At 39.2% G+C, this 19,204-nt stretch overlaps 2 protein-coding genes across 2 annotated transcripts; one reads left to right on the top strand and one right to left on the bottom strand.

The window, feature by feature from the left end:
• The first annotated feature begins 632 nt into the window (after positions 1–632).
• Positions 633–12,166, top strand: LOC125592669. The gene is made up of 10 exons (XM_048768015.1): positions 633–674; positions 1,032–1,091; positions 1,133–1,300; positions 1,537–1,592; positions 1,725–1,836; positions 1,908–2,087; positions 2,399–2,584; positions 2,668–2,797; positions 11,556–11,845; positions 11,939–12,166. The coding sequence occupies exons 1-10, from the start codon at positions 633–635 to the stop codon at positions 12,164–12,166; spliced, it is 1,452 nt and encodes a 483-aa protein (XP_048623972.1).
• On the bottom strand, positions 11,436–15,109 carry LOC106418110 (putative FBD-associated F-box protein At5g53635). The gene is made up of 3 exons (XM_013858768.3): positions 13,601–15,109; positions 13,372–13,515; positions 11,436–13,271 (listed from the first exon to the last, which is right to left on the bottom strand). Exons 1-3 carry the CDS (start codon positions 14,525–14,527, stop codon positions 12,993–12,995), a joined length of 1,350 nt encoding a protein of 449 aa, XP_013714222.2. The 5' UTR covers positions 14,528–15,109; the 3' UTR covers positions 11,436–12,992.
• Positions 15,110–19,204: the final 4,095 nt, after the last annotated feature.

Genomic DNA, 19,204 nt, shown 5'->3' with positions numbered 1-19,204 from the left:
GATGCTGACAATGGAGGTGACATTGACAGCACGAAAAGCACAACCGGGTATGTCTACACCTTTGGCGGTACTGCAATTTGTTGGGTTTCAAAGTTGCAGAAAATTGTATCTCTATCAAGCTGTGAAGCTGAGTATGTTGCGGTAACGGAGGCAACAAAAGAGATGATATGGCTACAGTCTTTTCTAGAGGAGCTAGGCCATGGCCAAGAGAAAAGTGTGTTGTACTGTGATAGTAAGAGTGCCATCGACTTAGCAAAGAATCCAGTTTACCATGCTCGGACGAAGCACATACATCGTCGATATCATTTCATCAGATCAGCGTTGGAAGATGAAATGTTGGTGCTTGAGAAGATCCCAGGAAGCAAGAATCCGGCAGACATGCTAACGAAGGTCGTGCCGTATGATAAGCTGAGGTTGTGTGTAACCTCAGTTGGCTTGTCAGAGTAACAAGCTGAGAAGACCTGCTACATTGATCAAGGTGTGAAGGCAGATTGAAATCAGTCTTCAAGTGGGAGATTGTTGATCAAAAAACAACGCATGCAAGTTGGTGAAGAACACGTTTTTTTTGGTTTTTTGGTTGGTAAGTTTGGTTGTTACACCAACTCACAAATCCCCCTCCTATAAATACATGCATGAAGGGGAAGGGGAAATTCATCCCAAACAAGAAAAACAAAGTAAGAGAGAACAAGAGAAGAGAAGAAGAGAGAGTGCAAGAGAGAAAAAAAAAATTATCTTTCTTGTGAGAAAAATCTTTCTCTTTAAGAAATTACAAATAATTTCTTAAGTGTATTTGGGATCGGGTGTGAGTTGAGAGTTTGTAAAATTTCCTGGGTTGATAATAAAAGATCTGTAGCAGGTCCGGAGACGTAGGCAACATTGGCCGAACTCCGTCAACAATTTTGTGTGTGTTTTTCCGCTCCCATAAATTCTGGTTTTCCGCAAAATTTGACCGCGTATTTCCTAACACTAGCTACTGGTGTTCTTCTTCAAAATTTACTTTCTCTCGACTGATTATCCTGTTGGATTTCCAGATCCTCACTCTTGCTGGAATCTTGCTTTCTTGTTTTGGAACGGTTAAAGCTAAACCAGAGGTTAATCACTTATGACATTGTTTGTGGGTGGGGGTGTGCAGAGTGGAAGAGATGGTCATCTCTTGGAGCAGATTCGTTCAGTTTCTAGACAAAAAGGAGAGCTACAGCAGCAGGAGGTTGAGCTCCGAGCTCGGATGTTGGCTATGGAGATCCAGAGAAGCTTTGAGTCTCGTTCTGCACAGTATGAGAATGTTGCAGCTAGATTGCAGGTAGCGCATTCTTCTTTTATCCTCTGATTGTTTTCCATGATAGAAGAAGGAATGTTTGTAGGAGCAATTTCGTGAGAAGGAGAGAACTATTCGGGAGATGGAGAGGAAGTTAGAAGAGAAAGACAGAGAGCTGCATGCTGTTAAACTCGATAGATAACGAAGCTGTATGTTTTATTTCAAGGTCTTATTTAGTCTGAATGGTTTGATACTAAGTTGTCCTCGAACTCTCTTACCAGGCCTGGGCGAATGAGAGTCTACTCAGAGAACAAAACAAAGAAGTTGCTACTCTAAGGTGATTTTTCCTTTTCTCTTGAAACTCTACTCTTCGTTAAGGTCCTACACATTTTCATTTCACAGGTTTACTTAGTGAGGAGTCTTACATATGGAGGCTACTTTTTTTCTTTCTTTCTTTCTCAATATGCAGAAGTGAGCGTGATCATTTTGAAGCTGAGAGGTCCCAAAATATACATAAAATATCTGAACTTGAGGAGTATTTTCAGGAGAAAGAGAGACAATACGCTGCATTTCACGAACAGGTTCTCTCATGAATCTTGTAGTGTTATTTTGACAATGAATTACACTAAACAATAGATTCTTTATCTTGTAGGATAGGATTGCTCAAGAAACAAGCAAGTACAAGGATGAGCAGCTGAGAGAAGCGCAAGGTTGGATGGCGCGTGCGCAAGAGATGGATGCTTTCCAATCATCTACAAATCACTCCTTGCAGGCTGAATTGCGAGAACGTACTGAGCAGTATAACCAGCTATGGCATGGTTGCCAAAGACAGGTTTGTTACCAGAACTATCTTCCAAAATTTACTCTCTCATCTTATATTGTTTCATCTTTTATTGACTTCAGTTTGCGGAGTTGGAGAGATTGCATCTGCATACAGTGCAACAGCTTCAGCATGAGCTTGCCAATTTAAAGGAAAAGAGGAGGAGGTGGCTCCAAAACCAATTTTAACGGTGACTCCCAGATTATCAAGAACAGCGGCAACCAAATCGAGGTTTTGTGTTCTCTTGGCAATGAAACAATCCATGCTAAAGCACTTTTGAAATGGATCCTAACTTAACCATGGTTGCCTTTTCAATTGTGTAGAAAAGGGATGTTGATCTTCTGAGGCATGGGGTACCTTCAAGCGGGTCAGATGAACCCTCTGCACTCATTTGTCATGCATCAACAAGAGATTACTCGGGGGGCTTCACCTCAAGTTGCACCGTCAGTGTTACTGCAGCAAAAGGTGTGAAGACTAAGAATCCATCTTTTGTTGGAAGAATGCTACAGGTTAATGACCATATGTAGTCTTTCTCCGCAGGCTAGTTCAGATATGGCTAAACAGAATCATGTAAGTGCCTATGGACTGTCAGTCCCCTGCTCAAACTAGCAATGGAGCTCAATACGGATCAAGTACACCATCGTCCTCTGTGAATGAACAGGTAGGGGATGTTCTTGTTAACAATCTAATGGAACTTGTTCAAAACGATACTATCTTAGAGAGTGCCCTTTTACAAACAGCTAGTGGAATCTAGCAATGGATTAGAGAATAACTTTCAAGACATTTCTTCACAGTTCCGTGATGTGCTAAGGCTAGATTCTTATGCTCTAAATCAGAGACCTGAGGTATGCTCGTATTATTTAGATGTATACTTTGCTTGTGAGGAAACATTCTGAATCTGTTTTCGATTTGATCCCCTTACGCCAGGAGGCTAATATGGTCAAGTTTCACCTGGTGCTAATTCTATCCACTACAAGAAAACATAATCTTAACGAGGGCGGTTTTCCTCGTTATTTCGTCGTAAAAGAGGTTTTACGACGAATTAGCGAGGAAGCACGTTTGCTCGTTACTCGTCTGTCGTAACACATATTTCCTCGCTAATTCGTCGTAACTTAGCGAGGAATATATTTCGTCGTAAAGACGAAGTAGAGCTATTCGTCGTAAAGACCACGTCAATATTCCACGTAAGGACGTCGCTATATTTTCTCGTAAATACCACGAAATGAGTTCCTCGTAATCTACACGTAAATACCTTGAAAAACTTTCCTCGCAAAATACACGTAACAACCACGAAAGGATTTCCTCGTAAAATAATCGTAAATATTTCCTCGTTATTTCCTCGTAAATGGTTCCTCGTAAAATACTCGTTTAGTATTTCTCGTCATTTCCTCGTAAGGTTTCCACGTAAAGAGGTCGTACATTAGCTACGAATTTACTTAGTTTTTATTATTTTACAGAATTTAAAAATATAATTAAAAATAATTAAAATTATTTAATTTAATAATAAATTAAAATTTAAAATAAAAATAAATCAATATGAAAATATTTTATATATAAATAAGTTTTGAATTTATATAATACAACAACCGAAAAAAAAACTAAGGGTCGTTCATCGCCCGGTAGAATTCATCACTCCTCCTCGTAACATCCGCCTCGTTATGTACGTCGGATGACTCGCCTTGAATGGGATGTTGTTGTCGCATGTTCCTCAACATGGACTCCCATTCCGGATTTGTGGCCGCAATAACGTCCAAGAAGCCCTCGACTCCACCCATACGAGATTTTGTCGCGGTCAACTCGTTACGCAGCTGAGCGGACTCTCTACGCAGCTCAGTGACTTCATCATCCCGTCGCTGACCATAAGACGATGTCGCTCTCGGAACATCGTTGACGGAACCAATACCCAACGTCCGTCCCATTTTTTTAGGGACAACCTTAAAAACAAAAAATAAATATTGTAAGTAAAAATTTAAAGTTAAATTAAATGAATAATAAAAAATTATTTTTTTTTGAAAATTTACCTCCTCGTAAATCTTATCCACTTCAAGTGTGGATAAGGTGACGGGTAATCCGTCGGTAGACTGCTGGGTCAGCTGAGTCTGGCGGTCTTCAACCCAAGCAACTACGTCGTTGTAGATTTGCTCGGACTTGCCATCTACAAATACGCCCGCCCTGTTCTTGTGGGTCCTCTTGTAAAGTTCCATAAGAGACGGGAGATGTCCCGTCTCTTTGGCCTAAAAAACATTTAAGAAAGTTAGAATAAATTAATATATATATTAAAAAAATTATTTAATAAAATATTTAATTACCATTTCCAAACGGACACCGGCGTGGGGTTTTTGGCCCGTAGTGTGAAGCATCGGCCCGTTTCCGTGCTCATCGACCGTGTTACGGGAGTTAGAGCAAGCCTGAGCTATTCTAATGGAATCAGGAAGGCGCCAATAACGGATGAGGCCATCCCACACATCCGTGGTGAGCTCAGCGGGTTTGCCACGCTCATACCCCTTCACGATCCAGTCACCCTTCCAGTTGGAGACCGTGTCCAACAAGCGAGCTTTCGCCTTCGCGTTAAACTTCTTCCTCATCCTCTCAGTGATCCCCAAGGCCCAATTATATTTTTGCTATTGGAAAAAATAAATTAACAATTACTTTTTTAGAAAGTATATATATAAATCATGAAAAAATTAAAGTATATATAATTAATTAATAGAAACTTACAGCGTAAATTTTGAACCACGTCTTTCTGACGTAGTGAGGCGTCTTACTCCAGTTTGGATGTGGCATGGAGAAGTAACCCTTGATCGTGTCGGTTACGTCCGATGCATGACATCCGTCAACCCCCCACCTGGAAAATACAAATTTAAAATATAAATTATTTTTTAATGTTATAAAAGAAATTTAAACGAATTAAAAAAAAAATTAATGCAACATACCACAAAGTTCCGCCTGGTCGGTCTGGGTCGATGACAGGTAAACCTTCTCTGCCTGGCAGACTGAGAATGTCCTCTACAGTGTACTGCGAGTAAGGAGCACTCGGAGGCACCATCAAATCAGGATGAATATCGGCGACCATCGGAGGTGCCATCGGAGGAGGCACAGGAGGAGGCATCGGAGGAGGCACATGAGGAGCCGATGGTGCACTAGAAGAAGTAGACCCAGAGACTCTCTGAGTGTACTGAGTCTCGGGGACAGTCTCCTGACCCGAAGAACCGGGAGCGGAAGAAGAGGCCGGGTCTAAACGACTACCCGACTCACCGAAGATCTCTCTGTAATGGGCAGTAAGTCTTCCTTTTCGAACCTGGGAAAAAAATGAAATTTTTAAAATTAACATCAACAATATATTTCCCAACATTATCCACCTAATCAACACTAAATAACATAAAATCCGCAAACCTATCTAAATTCCCTATACTAACCACCTAATCTATCCTAAACTAACCAAATTAGAGAGGAATCAAAGAGGCTTACCATTGCTACGAAATGGAGAGGAAGTAGAGAGGAAGTAGAGAGGAAAGAAAGAGTGAGCGCTCGGGTGTATATATAAGATTACATATCGTCGCAAATTCCTCGTAAGTTTACGAAGAAATAGCGAGCAGTTACAAAGGCCCGTGTTTTTTTTACGAGGAAATTACGAGGAATCACAAAGGCCCGTGTTTTTTTATACGAGGTATTAACGACGATTTAGCTTACGAGGAATTAACGAGGCTTGCTTTCCTATAAATATACCCACAACTCTCATTCTCAAACCACACACAAACTCCCAAATCACACCTTATCTCAAATCACATTCCTCAGCAAAATCCTATTCAAATTATAAATATTTGAAAAAAATAGGAAAAGGAGAAGATATTAGAATTCATTTGGGCGAGACTTACGTATTATAATTGCTGGAAGTCTTGCCACATGTTAATCTGGTATTTCTCTCCTTTTCCTTTTTTCTAGTTTTTACACTACGAGATATTTACGACGATTTGTACTTACGTGGAATTAACGGGTTTTATGTTTAAATCCTTTTACGTGGTCTTTACGACGATTTCTGCTTACGTGGAATTAACGAGTGTTTTGTTTAAATCCTTTTACGTGGTATTTACGACGATTTCATCCTACGTGGTATTTACGACGATTTCACCATACGAGGACTTTACGACGATTTGTGCTTACGTGGAATTAACGAGTGTTATGTTTAAATCCCTAGAATCCGAAACCCGAAACCCGAAACCCCAACCCCGAAACCCGAAACCCCAAACCCGAAACCCCAAACCCGAAACCCCAAACCCGAAACCCCAAACCCCAAACCCCAAACCCGAAACCCGAAACCCGAAACCCGAAACCCGAAACCTGAAACCCAAACCCCCATCTTTAATTTTCTACTTCATATATTCCAAACCCCCATCTTTAATTTTCTACTTCATATATCCCCGAAACCCGAAACCCGAAACCCGAAACCCGAAACCCGAAATCCAAAACCCGAAACCCCAAACACCGACCCACAAACCCGAAACCCCAAACCCGAAACCCCAAACCCGAAACCCGAAACCCCAAACCCCAAACCCCAAACCCCAAACCCCAAACCCCAAACCCCATATTCCTTATTTTCTACTTCATATATTCCAAACCCCATCTTTATTTTTAGGTTTCGTCGTTATTTCCTTGTTGTCTTACGTGGTTTTTACGACGATTTCATCCTACGTGGTTTTTACGACGATTTCATCCTACGTGGTATTTACGACGATTTCATCCTACGTGGTATTTACGACGATTTCATCCTACGTGGTATTTACGACGATTTCACCCTACGAGGACTTTATGACGATTTGTGCTTACGTGGAATTAACGAGTGTTATGTTTAAATCCCTAGAATCCGAAACCCGAAACCCGAAAACCCAAACCCCGAAACCCCAAACCCGAAACCCCAAACCCGAAACCCCAAACCTGAAACCCCAAACCCCAAACCCGAAACCCCAAACCCGAAACCCCAAACCCGAAACCCGAAACCCAAACCCCCATCTTTAATTTTCTACTTCATATATTCCAAACCCCCATCTTTAATTTTCTACTTCATATATCCCTAGAACCCCAAACCCGAAACCCGAAACCCGAAATCCAAAACCCGAAACCCCAAAACCCAACCCCCAAACCCGAAACCCGAAACCCGAAACCCCAAACCCGAAACCCCAAACCCAAAACCCGAAACCCGAAACCCCAAACCCCATATTCCTTATTTTCTACTTCATATATTCCAAACCCCATCTTTATTTCCATTCCAAACCACAATTCCCACATTTGCTTATTCATAAAACAAACTCCCGGCATTACCTTATTCATAAAACAAACCCCACATTATCTTATTCATAAAACAAACTCCCTCATCTTATTCGTAAAACAAATACATCAATCGGATACATCGACATTTTCGTCATCACTAGAAACATCATCATTTTCATTAAACTCGTCTTCAACAGCTTCGTCTGTGGCATCATCGGTAAGATCTTCGTACTCGTGATTATGCGGATCAATGAGAAGGATGTCATCAATTTCTTGTTCAGGTTCCTCGACTTCATTTATCTGTTCTTCTTGCAATGGTGGTTCTTCTCCACTGATGATTCGTCCTCGAGGTGTAACTTTGATCACTGCTAACCAATTTATACCTGAATCTCTCATCCGAGGGTATGGAAGGAAGCTAACTTGGTCTGCTTGTGAAGCTAAGATGAAAGGCTCGAATTTGTTGTACCTTCGTCCACCGTTGACATCAACTACACCGAATTTGTTAGACCAAACACCTCTGTTGACGACGGGGTCGAACCATTCACATTTGAAGAGGAAGCATTTCAGCTTCAGTATCCCTGGAAATTCGACTTCAATAATCTCCGTCAAGATCCCGTAGAAATCTGTTTCCCCTTTCACACATATTCCATAGTTACTGGTCGCCCGCTGTCTACCATAGTCATATGTATGAAAAGTATAGCCTCGTGTGAAATACATCTGTGATGTGGTGACCTTTACAAGTGGAGATTGAATTACTTCGTGTAACCACTTAGGATAATCTGCATCGTCGTCGTCATAATCAACCTGCAAAAATAAAGAGAATGTTAATGAAATACAGATCATGTATGAAAAAAAAGTTTTAGTTAATACCTGATTCCGCAACCACTTAATAAAGTGTTGATCTTTCCTTTTGTCTACGTCACTTGTGGATATACCAGGAAATGTTTCTTCGACTTGAGAAACAAATAGGCTGTAAAATCACATTTTATAGGAATGAATCTCTCGCAATTATACAATTAATTATACTTATATGTGTTTCGAAGTGTCAATATATGTTACCTTTCAAAATAACGCATCAATGGATCTTCGCAATTGAGTAGAATATAGGTGTGTGCACTATGAGCGTCTTGTTCACTCGACCACCAAACCTCTTTAGACTTCCCACCGAGTCGCCCAATCTGGCTAAAGATGTCTGGAACACCAGCAACTGCATATGTTGGCGCAACACCACCATCATCATATCTTCTTGGAGCTTTTCTCCGGGTACGTAATTTTGACGCAAAGTAGTACGATGTGAAGTGAGAAACTTCTTCCGTCAAACTTCCAGCAATTATAGAACCTTCAACTTTGGCGAGGTTCTTTGCTTTTCCCTTCAAATATTTCATAGCTCGCTCATACTGATACATCCATCCGTAATGTACAGGTCCACGAATTAATGCCTCATATGGGAGGTGGACAGCTAGATGCTCCATGACGACAAAAAATCCGGGAGGAAATATCTTCTCCAAGTTGCACAATAAGATGGGAATGTTCTCCTGAAGCTTTTCCACAACTTCTTCTTTAAGAGTGCATGTGCTCAGATCCCTGAAAAATGCTCCAATGCCTTTTATATTCAAAAATAAATAAACACAATGTTAGTCATATATTATTTTGTAAATTATTGTGATATAATACACTACGTACCTGCAAGTGCTTCATGTACGTTTGTTGGAAGTAGCTCCGCAAATGCAAAGGGCAGTAGTCGTTGCATAAATACATGACAATCATGACTCTTCATCCTGGAGAACTTTTGACCCTTTTCAACACATCTAGAGAGATTCGAAACATACCCATCGGGGAACTTCACTTCTGATGCCACCCAGTTGAACAACACCGACTTTTTTTCTGAAGATAATCTGAATATCGGAACGGGAACTTGTCCATTGCTTTTAATATGTAACTCGCTTCTTGAGCAAATATCCGGCAAGTCCAACCTCGATTTTATGTTGTCTTTTGTCTTCCCTGGGACATTCAATATTGTATTCATGATGTTCTCAAAGAAATTCTTCTCTATATGCATCACATCGAGGTTGTGGCGCAGAAGAAGATCCTTCCAATATGGCAACTCCCAAAATATACTCTTCTTGTGCCAGTTGTGATGAACACCGTAAGAATCTGGCATATTACGAGGGACATGCCAATTACCACCCCAACGAACTGTTTCGTTAGCTCCGTAGTAGTCGATTTGCGCTTCAATTTGTTCTCCAGTTAGATATGGAGGAGGAGTGTCTCTCACAACCCTTTTGTGCCTAAACAAATTCTTGTTTCTTCGGTAAGGATGGCCAATGGGAAGAAATCGACGGTGACAATCAAACCAACTTGTCTTCCTACCATTCTTCAGTTGAAACGCATCTGTCGTTCCATTACAATATGTACAAGCTAATCTCCCATGTGTAGTCCATCCAGACAACATCCCATAGGCAGGAAAATCTCTTATGGTCCACAAAAGCATCGCTCGCATCGTAAAATTCGTCTTCGTTGAACAGTCATACGTCCTCACCCCTGTTGACCACAAATCTTTCAACTCTTTTATTAGTGGTTGTAGAAAAACATCCAGGGACCTTTTTGGATGGTTCGGACCAGGTATTAATATGGTCAAGAATAGTAACTCCCGTTGCATGCACATCTCCGGTGGCAGGTTGTATGGAGTAAGAAAGACTGGCCACAATGAACATTGTCTCCCTGACATTCCGAACGGACTAAATCCATCTGTGCATAATCCGAGATACACATTCCGGATATTGCTAGCGAAATCTGGATGTACTTTGTTGAAATGTTTCCAGGCTCTTGCATCTGATGGGTGAGTCATCTCACCATCCGTCTGAGTATGCCCGGCATGCCATCTCATCTTTCCAGCAGTCTACTCTGATTGATACAATCTTTTCAATCTGTCTGTAATTGGTAGGTACCACATCCTTTGGTACGGTACCCTATTACGTCCCCGTCCTTGCAGCTTGAATCGTGGCTTCTTGCAGAATCGACATTCTTCTAGCTTCTCATCATCTCCCCAATAGATCATGCAGTTGTCGATGCAAACATCTATCATCTCCGAAGGAAACCCAAGACTATAAACCAGTTTCTGAATCTCATAATAAGAATCAGCAGACACATTGTCTTCCGGAAAATACTCTTTAAACAAGTCCACCCATTCGTTCATGCAACTTTCAGGTAGATTGTGATCAGTTTTAATATTCATCATTCTAGCAGCTAACGACAATTTAGAGAGACCTTCTCTACAACCACTGTAAAGTGGTTGATTCGCCGCGTTTAACATTTCGTAAAACTTTTTTGCATCTATATTAGGTTCTTCATCTTCATCATGAGCTACGAATGCATCAGCTACCATATCATGAACCCTATCATAATCTACCATCTCCTCCTGATGGTAACTATGTTCATTATGCAAATGATGATCAACCGGTTTTTTTTCCTGAAAATTGCTATTACTACTACTAGCTTCGTTCTGAACATAATTAAAACCTTCTCCATGTTGAAACCAGATATAGTAATTTGGCGTGAAACCTCTATTTATTAAATGCTTCCAAACATTTTCACGGTTTGTCAGTTTCGAATTGTTGCATTTCCGACAAGGACAAAACATCTTACCACTTTCTTGGGCGAGCGGTGTTGAATCTGCTTGATGCATAAATGTCTACAGACCCGCAAGGTATTCTTTCGTCACTCTCCCGTTAGCATCTCTATGCATATACATCCACTTCCGCAACTCGTAAATAGTCCCGGAGCCAGCCATTTTTTTTCTTTCACGTTTTTTGTTGTTGGTGTGTTTAAAATGATGTTCAAACATCCATATTTATAGGAAAATTCGAATCTGGTAGCTGTAATTTTCCTATGAATTTACGACGAAAATTAATTAGGTCGGCAAAAAAAACGTGTAACACCTATAAAGTTGGTGGATTCAAAAATTTCCTCGCTAAATACACGTAAACTTTTCCTCGTAAATACCACGCAAAGTTTACGTCATATTTACGAGGAAATAGTTTTTCCTCGTAAAATACTCGTAAAATTACATCCACGACGAAACACTTTTGTCGTTACGTTACGAGGAAATAACGATGACTTTAGTTTTTCACGTAAATTCCTCGTAAACTCGACGTAAATTTACGAGGATTGTTTTTCCTCGTTAAATTTCGTCGTTAAGCGTGTGTTTTCTTGTAGTGATCGTGCATGAAACTCTAGTCTCATCCGGCAAAGATGAGAGGAACTTAGAGAGCGCTCTTCTCGATGAAAGGTCGCTTTTGGCTTGTATCGTTCGTACTATACCAGCTGGTGAAAGAGTCAGAATCAGTTCAACGGTGAGAGTCGAAACCAATCACAATGAGAGTGAATTTGGAAGTGGTCTCTTTCTTATAAACACACCTGCTTGCAAAATGCTAGCGCCTCTGCAATGGCATGATTACAGGAAGAAGTACGGGGAGGTTGAAGATTTTGTTGCTAGCCATCTCGAGGTCTGTCTCATCCCAATTCTTAAATCATTTATTCATCTTCTCAAAAAATACTAGCGTGTTAAAACATGTTTTGGCTGCAGTTGTTTATGATAGAAGGGGACTTACATTCAAGTCAGAGAAGGTGCACAGAAAATGGTAGCAGCGTCAGTTTCAGCAGCAACGTACAAAGTGGCGGCAGCAGCAGCTTTATCATCTCCAAACTCAATGTATGTGGCAATGACTCCTATGGCTCAATCTCAGGGGTTAAAGAAGAATGACAAAACAGTGCAAAGAGGAAGACAGAGTTGTGATTATATGGCGCCACAACAAAGAAACCACTGATTTTAACTTGTAGATGAACAAATTGAGCATGTGAAATGTGAAAAGGCATATAACAGCTGAAGCAGGCGTGACAATCTCCTAATTTTGTCTTTGTGAAAATATCTTTGGTGTCCTCTAATGCTAAAAAAATTATGTTCGGTTTCAGTAGGGTATTTTGTAATCATGCCACTGAGAATTTAGGAAAGGATCAAACCTAAAAGCATAGCCACATAAGAGAGAGTGAGCTTTGGGTCTCCAACTGTTAACAATATATAATATGAGGAGAGTGAGCAGTGAAACTCAACCTGCATTCTAGCAGAGGAGTTGAGCTATAAACGAAGAGAAAATAAACGAGTCTTGGTAGTGACATGTGTGCCTCACATTCTTGCCAATGGTCGGTAGCGTGTATGACAAGCTGTGGTTCAAATTTTTCTCTTTGTTACCAGATTTTCGGTTTATTCACCGAAGATTTTTTGTTTGGTCTGTAAGATCAATTTTTATTTCTCTATGTCTCATATTAATGAAAGTTAATGGCTCAGTTTGATTTTGCCAAGAGTTCTCTAATAAGAGCTGCCATGGGAAACTCAGAAATGAATGAGCAAAATAACAACGTTCTTTTTAATATGAACAAATCAAACTAATAATGGTTCTTGCCAAGAAACTGCATATTGTCATTATAATGTCATTACATATAAACCACCAAAACTACATGTTGATTTTATGAATAAAAGGAACATATCAAAAGGGGGGAGGATAGTTTGGAGATTCCTGAAATAATTTGCGCTTATGAAACTACACTTGACAAAGAAACCACAAAACCTCTAGCTACTCTTTAGTATTTTACCAATCAAAGGATAACGACTTCACAATTGGTAGAGCCTCTTGGGATTCGGAGAAGTTCTTTGAGAGTATAATTATCTCTAGCTGAATTACCCACCAAACGTAGAGTGAGTCTCTTGAGAAATGCTGAATTCTCTATAAAGTACCTTGTTAGCTTCATCTCTGCCGTGAGTCCCAAGATTCGGACTTTAAAATCAACATACTCTAGAGACGATAACATGCACTGAGGTACAAATGGAAAACTCATTTCCTCAGAGATCATTTTCTCATAATCACAAAACCAACTCTGATGAGGAAAAAAAACAAGAGTGGATTCATTAAAACGCAATATATAATATTTCATTTAGATGAGAAAAAAAACGGTTTAAGAGAATCCGAATCATCACCAAGACGAGAGACTTTACGTTCGGGCAGCTGTCAAGAAAGGTTGGTAACCATTTCAAATCGGATATACGTGAAGTAACATGCAGGTGGGACATGTAACCAAAACGAGGCAGCAGATCTAATTCTGAATATTGACCACAGATTATCTAGATACAGAGAAATATATGGGTCAGAATGTTTCATGATATAAACTTACATGTCTAAGACATACATTTACATATATATATATACCTCGAAAGTATTGGCACATAGCGTCATATCCGTGACCCTAGTGATCCCGAGGAGAAAACTGTGGACGTTACTTCTCTTGCGTTCATCAAAAACCCCCGAACCAAAGAGGAGAGAAATATCTATCTTGGCAATGGACTCCAAGTTGTTTACTATAAAGCTTTCTGATGCATAATCGTAAATGCTCAAACAACATAGTAGAGGAGCATCAATCACAACTCCCGGATCAGAAGAACGAAAGTGAAAATAAGCTCGTACTAAATTGAGCTTCTTTAGTGACCGAGACTGCAGCCTAAAGGTTTTTGTATCCTCCTCATGAATAATAAGATTTAACTCTTCAAGGACAGGACATGATGACACAAGTTTCTCAAAAGTGGCTTCATTGGGATACCAATTATCTTTTAAATGCAGAGTCTTTAGACAAGGCAAGTAAACAAACTTGGCATCATCCAAGAGTACTTCAGAGAGTTTTAAGTCTACCAAAGTCTCACTGTTATACAACTTTAAGGGTTTAGTAAAGAAGTTGGACACTCCACACCAATGTAAATCTAGATGTTGGACCTTACGCTTGATAGCTGCATCAATCCAGGACGAGACATAGGAAGCATCATTGTCAATTTCACCAATAGTAATAGTTAACTTGAGTTTGTGTATGCATGAATCCCTATCGGAGGTTAAAAACATGTTGCCAAAACTCACAAAGGCGTTTAGATCTGTGAAGTCTTGGGAGTTAAGTTCCAAACGAGGAACCCAAAGCCAGAGGCTTCTCCATCGGGCGGACAAAACGCTAGTCTTAACAGCTTCCTGTAAAGGAAGATGATAAAGTATGTGACATATCAAAGGATCTGGTAGCTGGCTTATTATATCTTCCTTAAACCTCAGACGCAACCCTTTGAAACAAGCGTGCTTCGCTTCCTTTTGACCAACCATATATATGTCCTTTCTCCAGTAAACAAAAACAAAACTCTTCAAAACAATTCAAAATGCAAGTTCTATATGGACGATTTGGAGCACGTGATTACAGACGCATAGCTTGCAACCAACCTAAACGGGAAAATCGAATCAAACAAGAAAACACTATAATGATTACCCTCAGATCTGCCAAAAATTCTAGCTCAAACGAATATGGTGAAAACACTTCAAGGCATGAAGCACAAATCAAGTATCAAAACCCTAGTTTTGTTCTTAACCGACCAACTCGGTTATTTTGCTCCGGTTCTATCTTTGTATCCACTTAACCGATGCTCGGTGCGTGCTAGCTAATATAATCTATACTAATAAAAGGAACTAATCGAGGTTCCAGAGAGCGTCCACATCGTTATAGAAACCCTCTTCGAAAATAAGACATGTGGTATCACTAATATTATTACCTTATTACATTAAATCACATTACCATACTACATATTATTACCATATACTAGAGATTTCGTCCGCACTACGCGCGGAAAATGGACTATTTCAAATTTTTGTTGATTTGAATATTGTATTACTATTAGTAATTTTTATATTAAGAAATATGGGCTATTTCAATTTTGTGTTTGATTTGAAATGTTACATTACTATTAATATTTTCTATGAAATATTTGTAAAATGAGAGCAATTTATTCCGAAGATTAACATGTTCTGTTTGGAATAATATAAATTCATATTTTGTTTCATATTAGTCAAATGGTATCAGTTGAAGAGTTGGAAAAGGGAAAAATGTTTATATAAGTCTTTTAGTAATCATACCTTAATATTTGTTAGTAATTAAAATGCTCTGCTTTTGCTGAAGTTTAAATTTTTCTGTGCTCATATGTATATCATTTTTAAATAAATAGGCTGGATATTATGAAACGCGGTACTGTAACTTTTTCTTGCAGGTGGTACTTTTTCAACTTGACAACCCATTTTACTTCTATCTTCTCTTTCTCACCAAACGTTTTGAGTTGAGGTTCGTGTTTAACTGAGCGACGTTGGAAAGAGAATGTACACTGAAGAAGCTTGAAACTGGTTACGGAGGAAGAGAGAAACGGTAGACTGATGTGTGAAGCAGGAAGTGTTAATTATCCGAATGAAATATTTTAGTACTATCATTTTTAATAGTTCGGTTAAAATCAATTATAATAAATGATGTCAATGTATATGAATTACAAAAATTGTTGTTACTATTTATATATGTTCTCCTTCTGGTTCGATGCCATTAAAACTGAGCAACATACTCGTGAAAGGCTTTGCAGTCATGTCGGACTCATGCACCTTAACTTTCATCCCTCCATTCACAAAAACTTAGTAAGCGCGAACCTAATTTTTGCAAAACAAAATCAACTTAAACACAATTCTTCATTCCCCTTTTCGTACAAAATCAAGCCAAAAAGATTGCATCTCTTAATAAGTAGACCTTGTCCGAAAGTATATCCACCTCCTATGTGACAGCTTGATCTTATATAATATTGATCTCAAAAAAATTTTAAAACCATAGGAAAGCAAAAAAAAAAAAAAAGGTGCAACATAAGAGATAATCCCATTGCATACATCAATTTTACAACTTCAGTACTCTGATCCAGACTACAGAGTATCTACTTCTACACTATAATTTTCGTATAAGAAGTAACTTACAGTGATTGGGGAAGCAGCAAGGCCAGGCCTTTCTCTAGGATCTCTGCGGCAATAGTTCCCGAGATAAAAAAAACGTAGCGTAGTACCACACATGTGGGGAGACAAAGATAATAAGAAATCAGCATTGGTCTTAGACTCATAAGTAAACGGAATAAGAAAGAGAGTACATAAGCTACTCACCAGCCGAGTCCACAACCAAAGCAAGAAAGAGATTTGTCAAATACTCCAGTTCCCATGTCGTCTGCGTCTTTGATAGCTGTATATCTCCTCTTTCCACAACACATCGCTTCTATTAAAAACAGAGATGCATCATCTCTTCTTAGATCATGGTCAGAATATGTTGAAATCTTATAATTATCCTAATTAGTCAAGCACTTGTAAGCAACTAAAACAGCTACTTTATACCCAAGCATTGAAATAAATATTTTGACTACATATCTGACTCCATACTTATGATACCATACCAAAACATTACTTTCTTTTACACTACAACAGTCTATTAGAGGATTCAGAGCGATGTGATTCTACAAAAAGGTCATATATTTGTCACATTTGTGAAATGAGTGATGGAGCTAACAAAAAATTCTATGGCTGCTTAGCTAATACAGCCTTCGACGTCCTCTTGCTCCAGTTATGTCATCTGCAAACCCATAGATAGGGAGACCTTTTCCTATAGGTTCTTCATCTCCTGGTAGGAAAGGAACATCCTTCTGAAGCATCAAGAGTTGGTAGATGAGGTTTGGGAAAATCAGGTTTGTGTCCCAGTCTGTTTTGCGGGTCACCTCGATCACTTGGTCATACACAAGATGACCAAAGTCAATTGGCTTGCGTTTCGCTACAGCATATAGAAGACGGAGTCAGTTTTTCATCATTGAGTCAGAGTCGGAACCTGGAAGCCAATTCAGTTCACAAACGCGGTATAGAACTTGGAAAGGACTGAGTAGAGAGATGAGACTGAATCCCGTCCATCCGGAGCATTGGCCTCCGGTTAGGTATGAGATGGCTTGTTTCAGAACAACTTCTCTCCACCCAAAAGAGTGATTAACAGATGGTGTCATCATCAACTGATTGATCACATAAGGGCTAAATTGGAACACATGTCCCCGCATGAGAGCACCTTCATATTTGAAGGGTTTGTTTGAGATAAACTCTCGCACGACCCTGGGGAAGAACGGATGCACATGCATCACAGTGTAAGACCATCCTATGCTATCGATAACCCTAAACGCATCATCTAAAGAAGGGTCCTTAGGATCTAAAGAACCCTGAAGTGTAAAGCGTCGGAGAGAAAGATAGAGGTACCCGTTAGCGGCTTCGTCATTATGATAACGGCGAGAAGAACCTCCGATGGACGGAGCAGCACCGGAGAATAATCGTCGGCTTATTTGGAGCCGCTCATCGAACGATTTGAATGGGGTTCGAGGTCGGTACTGATAGCTTTCTCCGAATGTGGAATCGATCTCACTAAACCTCCGACGTCTTGATTGAAGAGTAGAGGAAGGTATCGGTTCTGTCATGGCGGTGAGATTATCGCAGTCGGGAGATGGAAGACGACGGGTCCCGACTTTCCAATTGAAGCACTCAACTTTTTAATTGAAATTGTTGCCATTTGGGCCGTTTTCATGTAAAATTACATCTGGGCTTGGCCCGATAATTAGATGGGTGTTGGATTATTATGGTATTGCTAATTAGATGGTCCATTTTGAGTTGCTAAAATTGAACCGAACCGAACTAAACATCTAAATACAAATTATATATTCCGTTTGGTTTAAACTCATTAAGATCAGAATCAGATGTTTGATACCCCTGTGGCTTACAGAATCTTAATACACATCGGGAATGAATCATATTCCGTTTGTTTATTAATGGGATTATATATATTTTGTGTAGTATTAAAATCTTTTAATAAATTTATTATTATTTATTGTTATATGATTATTGAGGTTGAGTTTATTTTGATAATTTTTATTAAGTTTTAATTTTCATTTTAGGAAGATTTTTTTATGAAACTATTTGTTTTCACCCTATATAGTCAGTTGCACACATATGTGGACATACAGTAGATTTTTTAGTAATCACATTTTTCTTGCTTATTTTATATTGCGTTTTTGAGTACAGTATAAACTCTGTACACTACAAGAAAACGTGCCCATAACAACGAACATTTACGACGAAAATATTTCGTCGTAAATTTACATGGGCTTTACAACGAAATTACGAGGAATCTAACTTTCGTCGTAAACGCCATGTAAATTTACTACGAACTGATTTCGTCATAAACTCCTTGTAAGTTTACGACGAATGTACGTGGAATGAGAAATACGTCATAATCATTACATCGACATTACAACGAAGCATGTTACCGTTATTTAGGTGAAAACGTGTATTAAATGTGCTTTAACTTACCTAATTTCGTCGTAAAGTCGTTGTAAATAATATGTTAAAACCATGTAAAATCCATGTAAAATATTCCTTGTAAAATCGTTGTTATATTTCAACTACCCAACTCGAAAATTTCTCTATATATATGTCATTTCCCACAACTCTCTTCCTCACAACACACAAACGGGAGAAAAAAAATCCGAAAAAAAAAATCAGAAAAAAAAAGATTTGAAAAAAAAAATCTAAGAAAAAAATGGCCGGTGGCGGTAGTATTTACGAGTTACGGAGTTGGATGTATTTGCACAAAGATTCCAACGGGAGGGTGATGAACGCATTTCTGAGCGGGCTAGAAACATTCATGCACCAGTACACCGATCACACAGGAAAGCGGTAAGATGTTCTGCCCCTGTCGGAAATGCAAGAATTCAAAATTTGCACGTAGTGAAACTGTATGGAAGCATTTAGTAAACAGAGGATTTACACCACAGTACTACATTTGGTATCAACATGGAGAGGGTTATGGGGGAAATGAAGCTAGTAGTAGTAATAATAATTTTGAGGATGGTCATCATAGTGAAGAACCGAATCATTTGCATAATGAATATAATTATCATCAAGATCATGAGC

The sequence above is a fragment of the Brassica napus genome, chromosome C9, assembly GCF_020379485.1.
Source record: "Brassica napus cultivar Da-Ae chromosome C9, Da-Ae, whole genome shotgun sequence".
NCBI classification, from domain to species: Eukaryota; Viridiplantae; Streptophyta; class Magnoliopsida; order Brassicales; family Brassicaceae; genus Brassica; species Brassica napus.
Note: the sequence above shows the minus strand (reverse complement) of the source record. Positions and strands in the feature narration are given on the sequence as shown.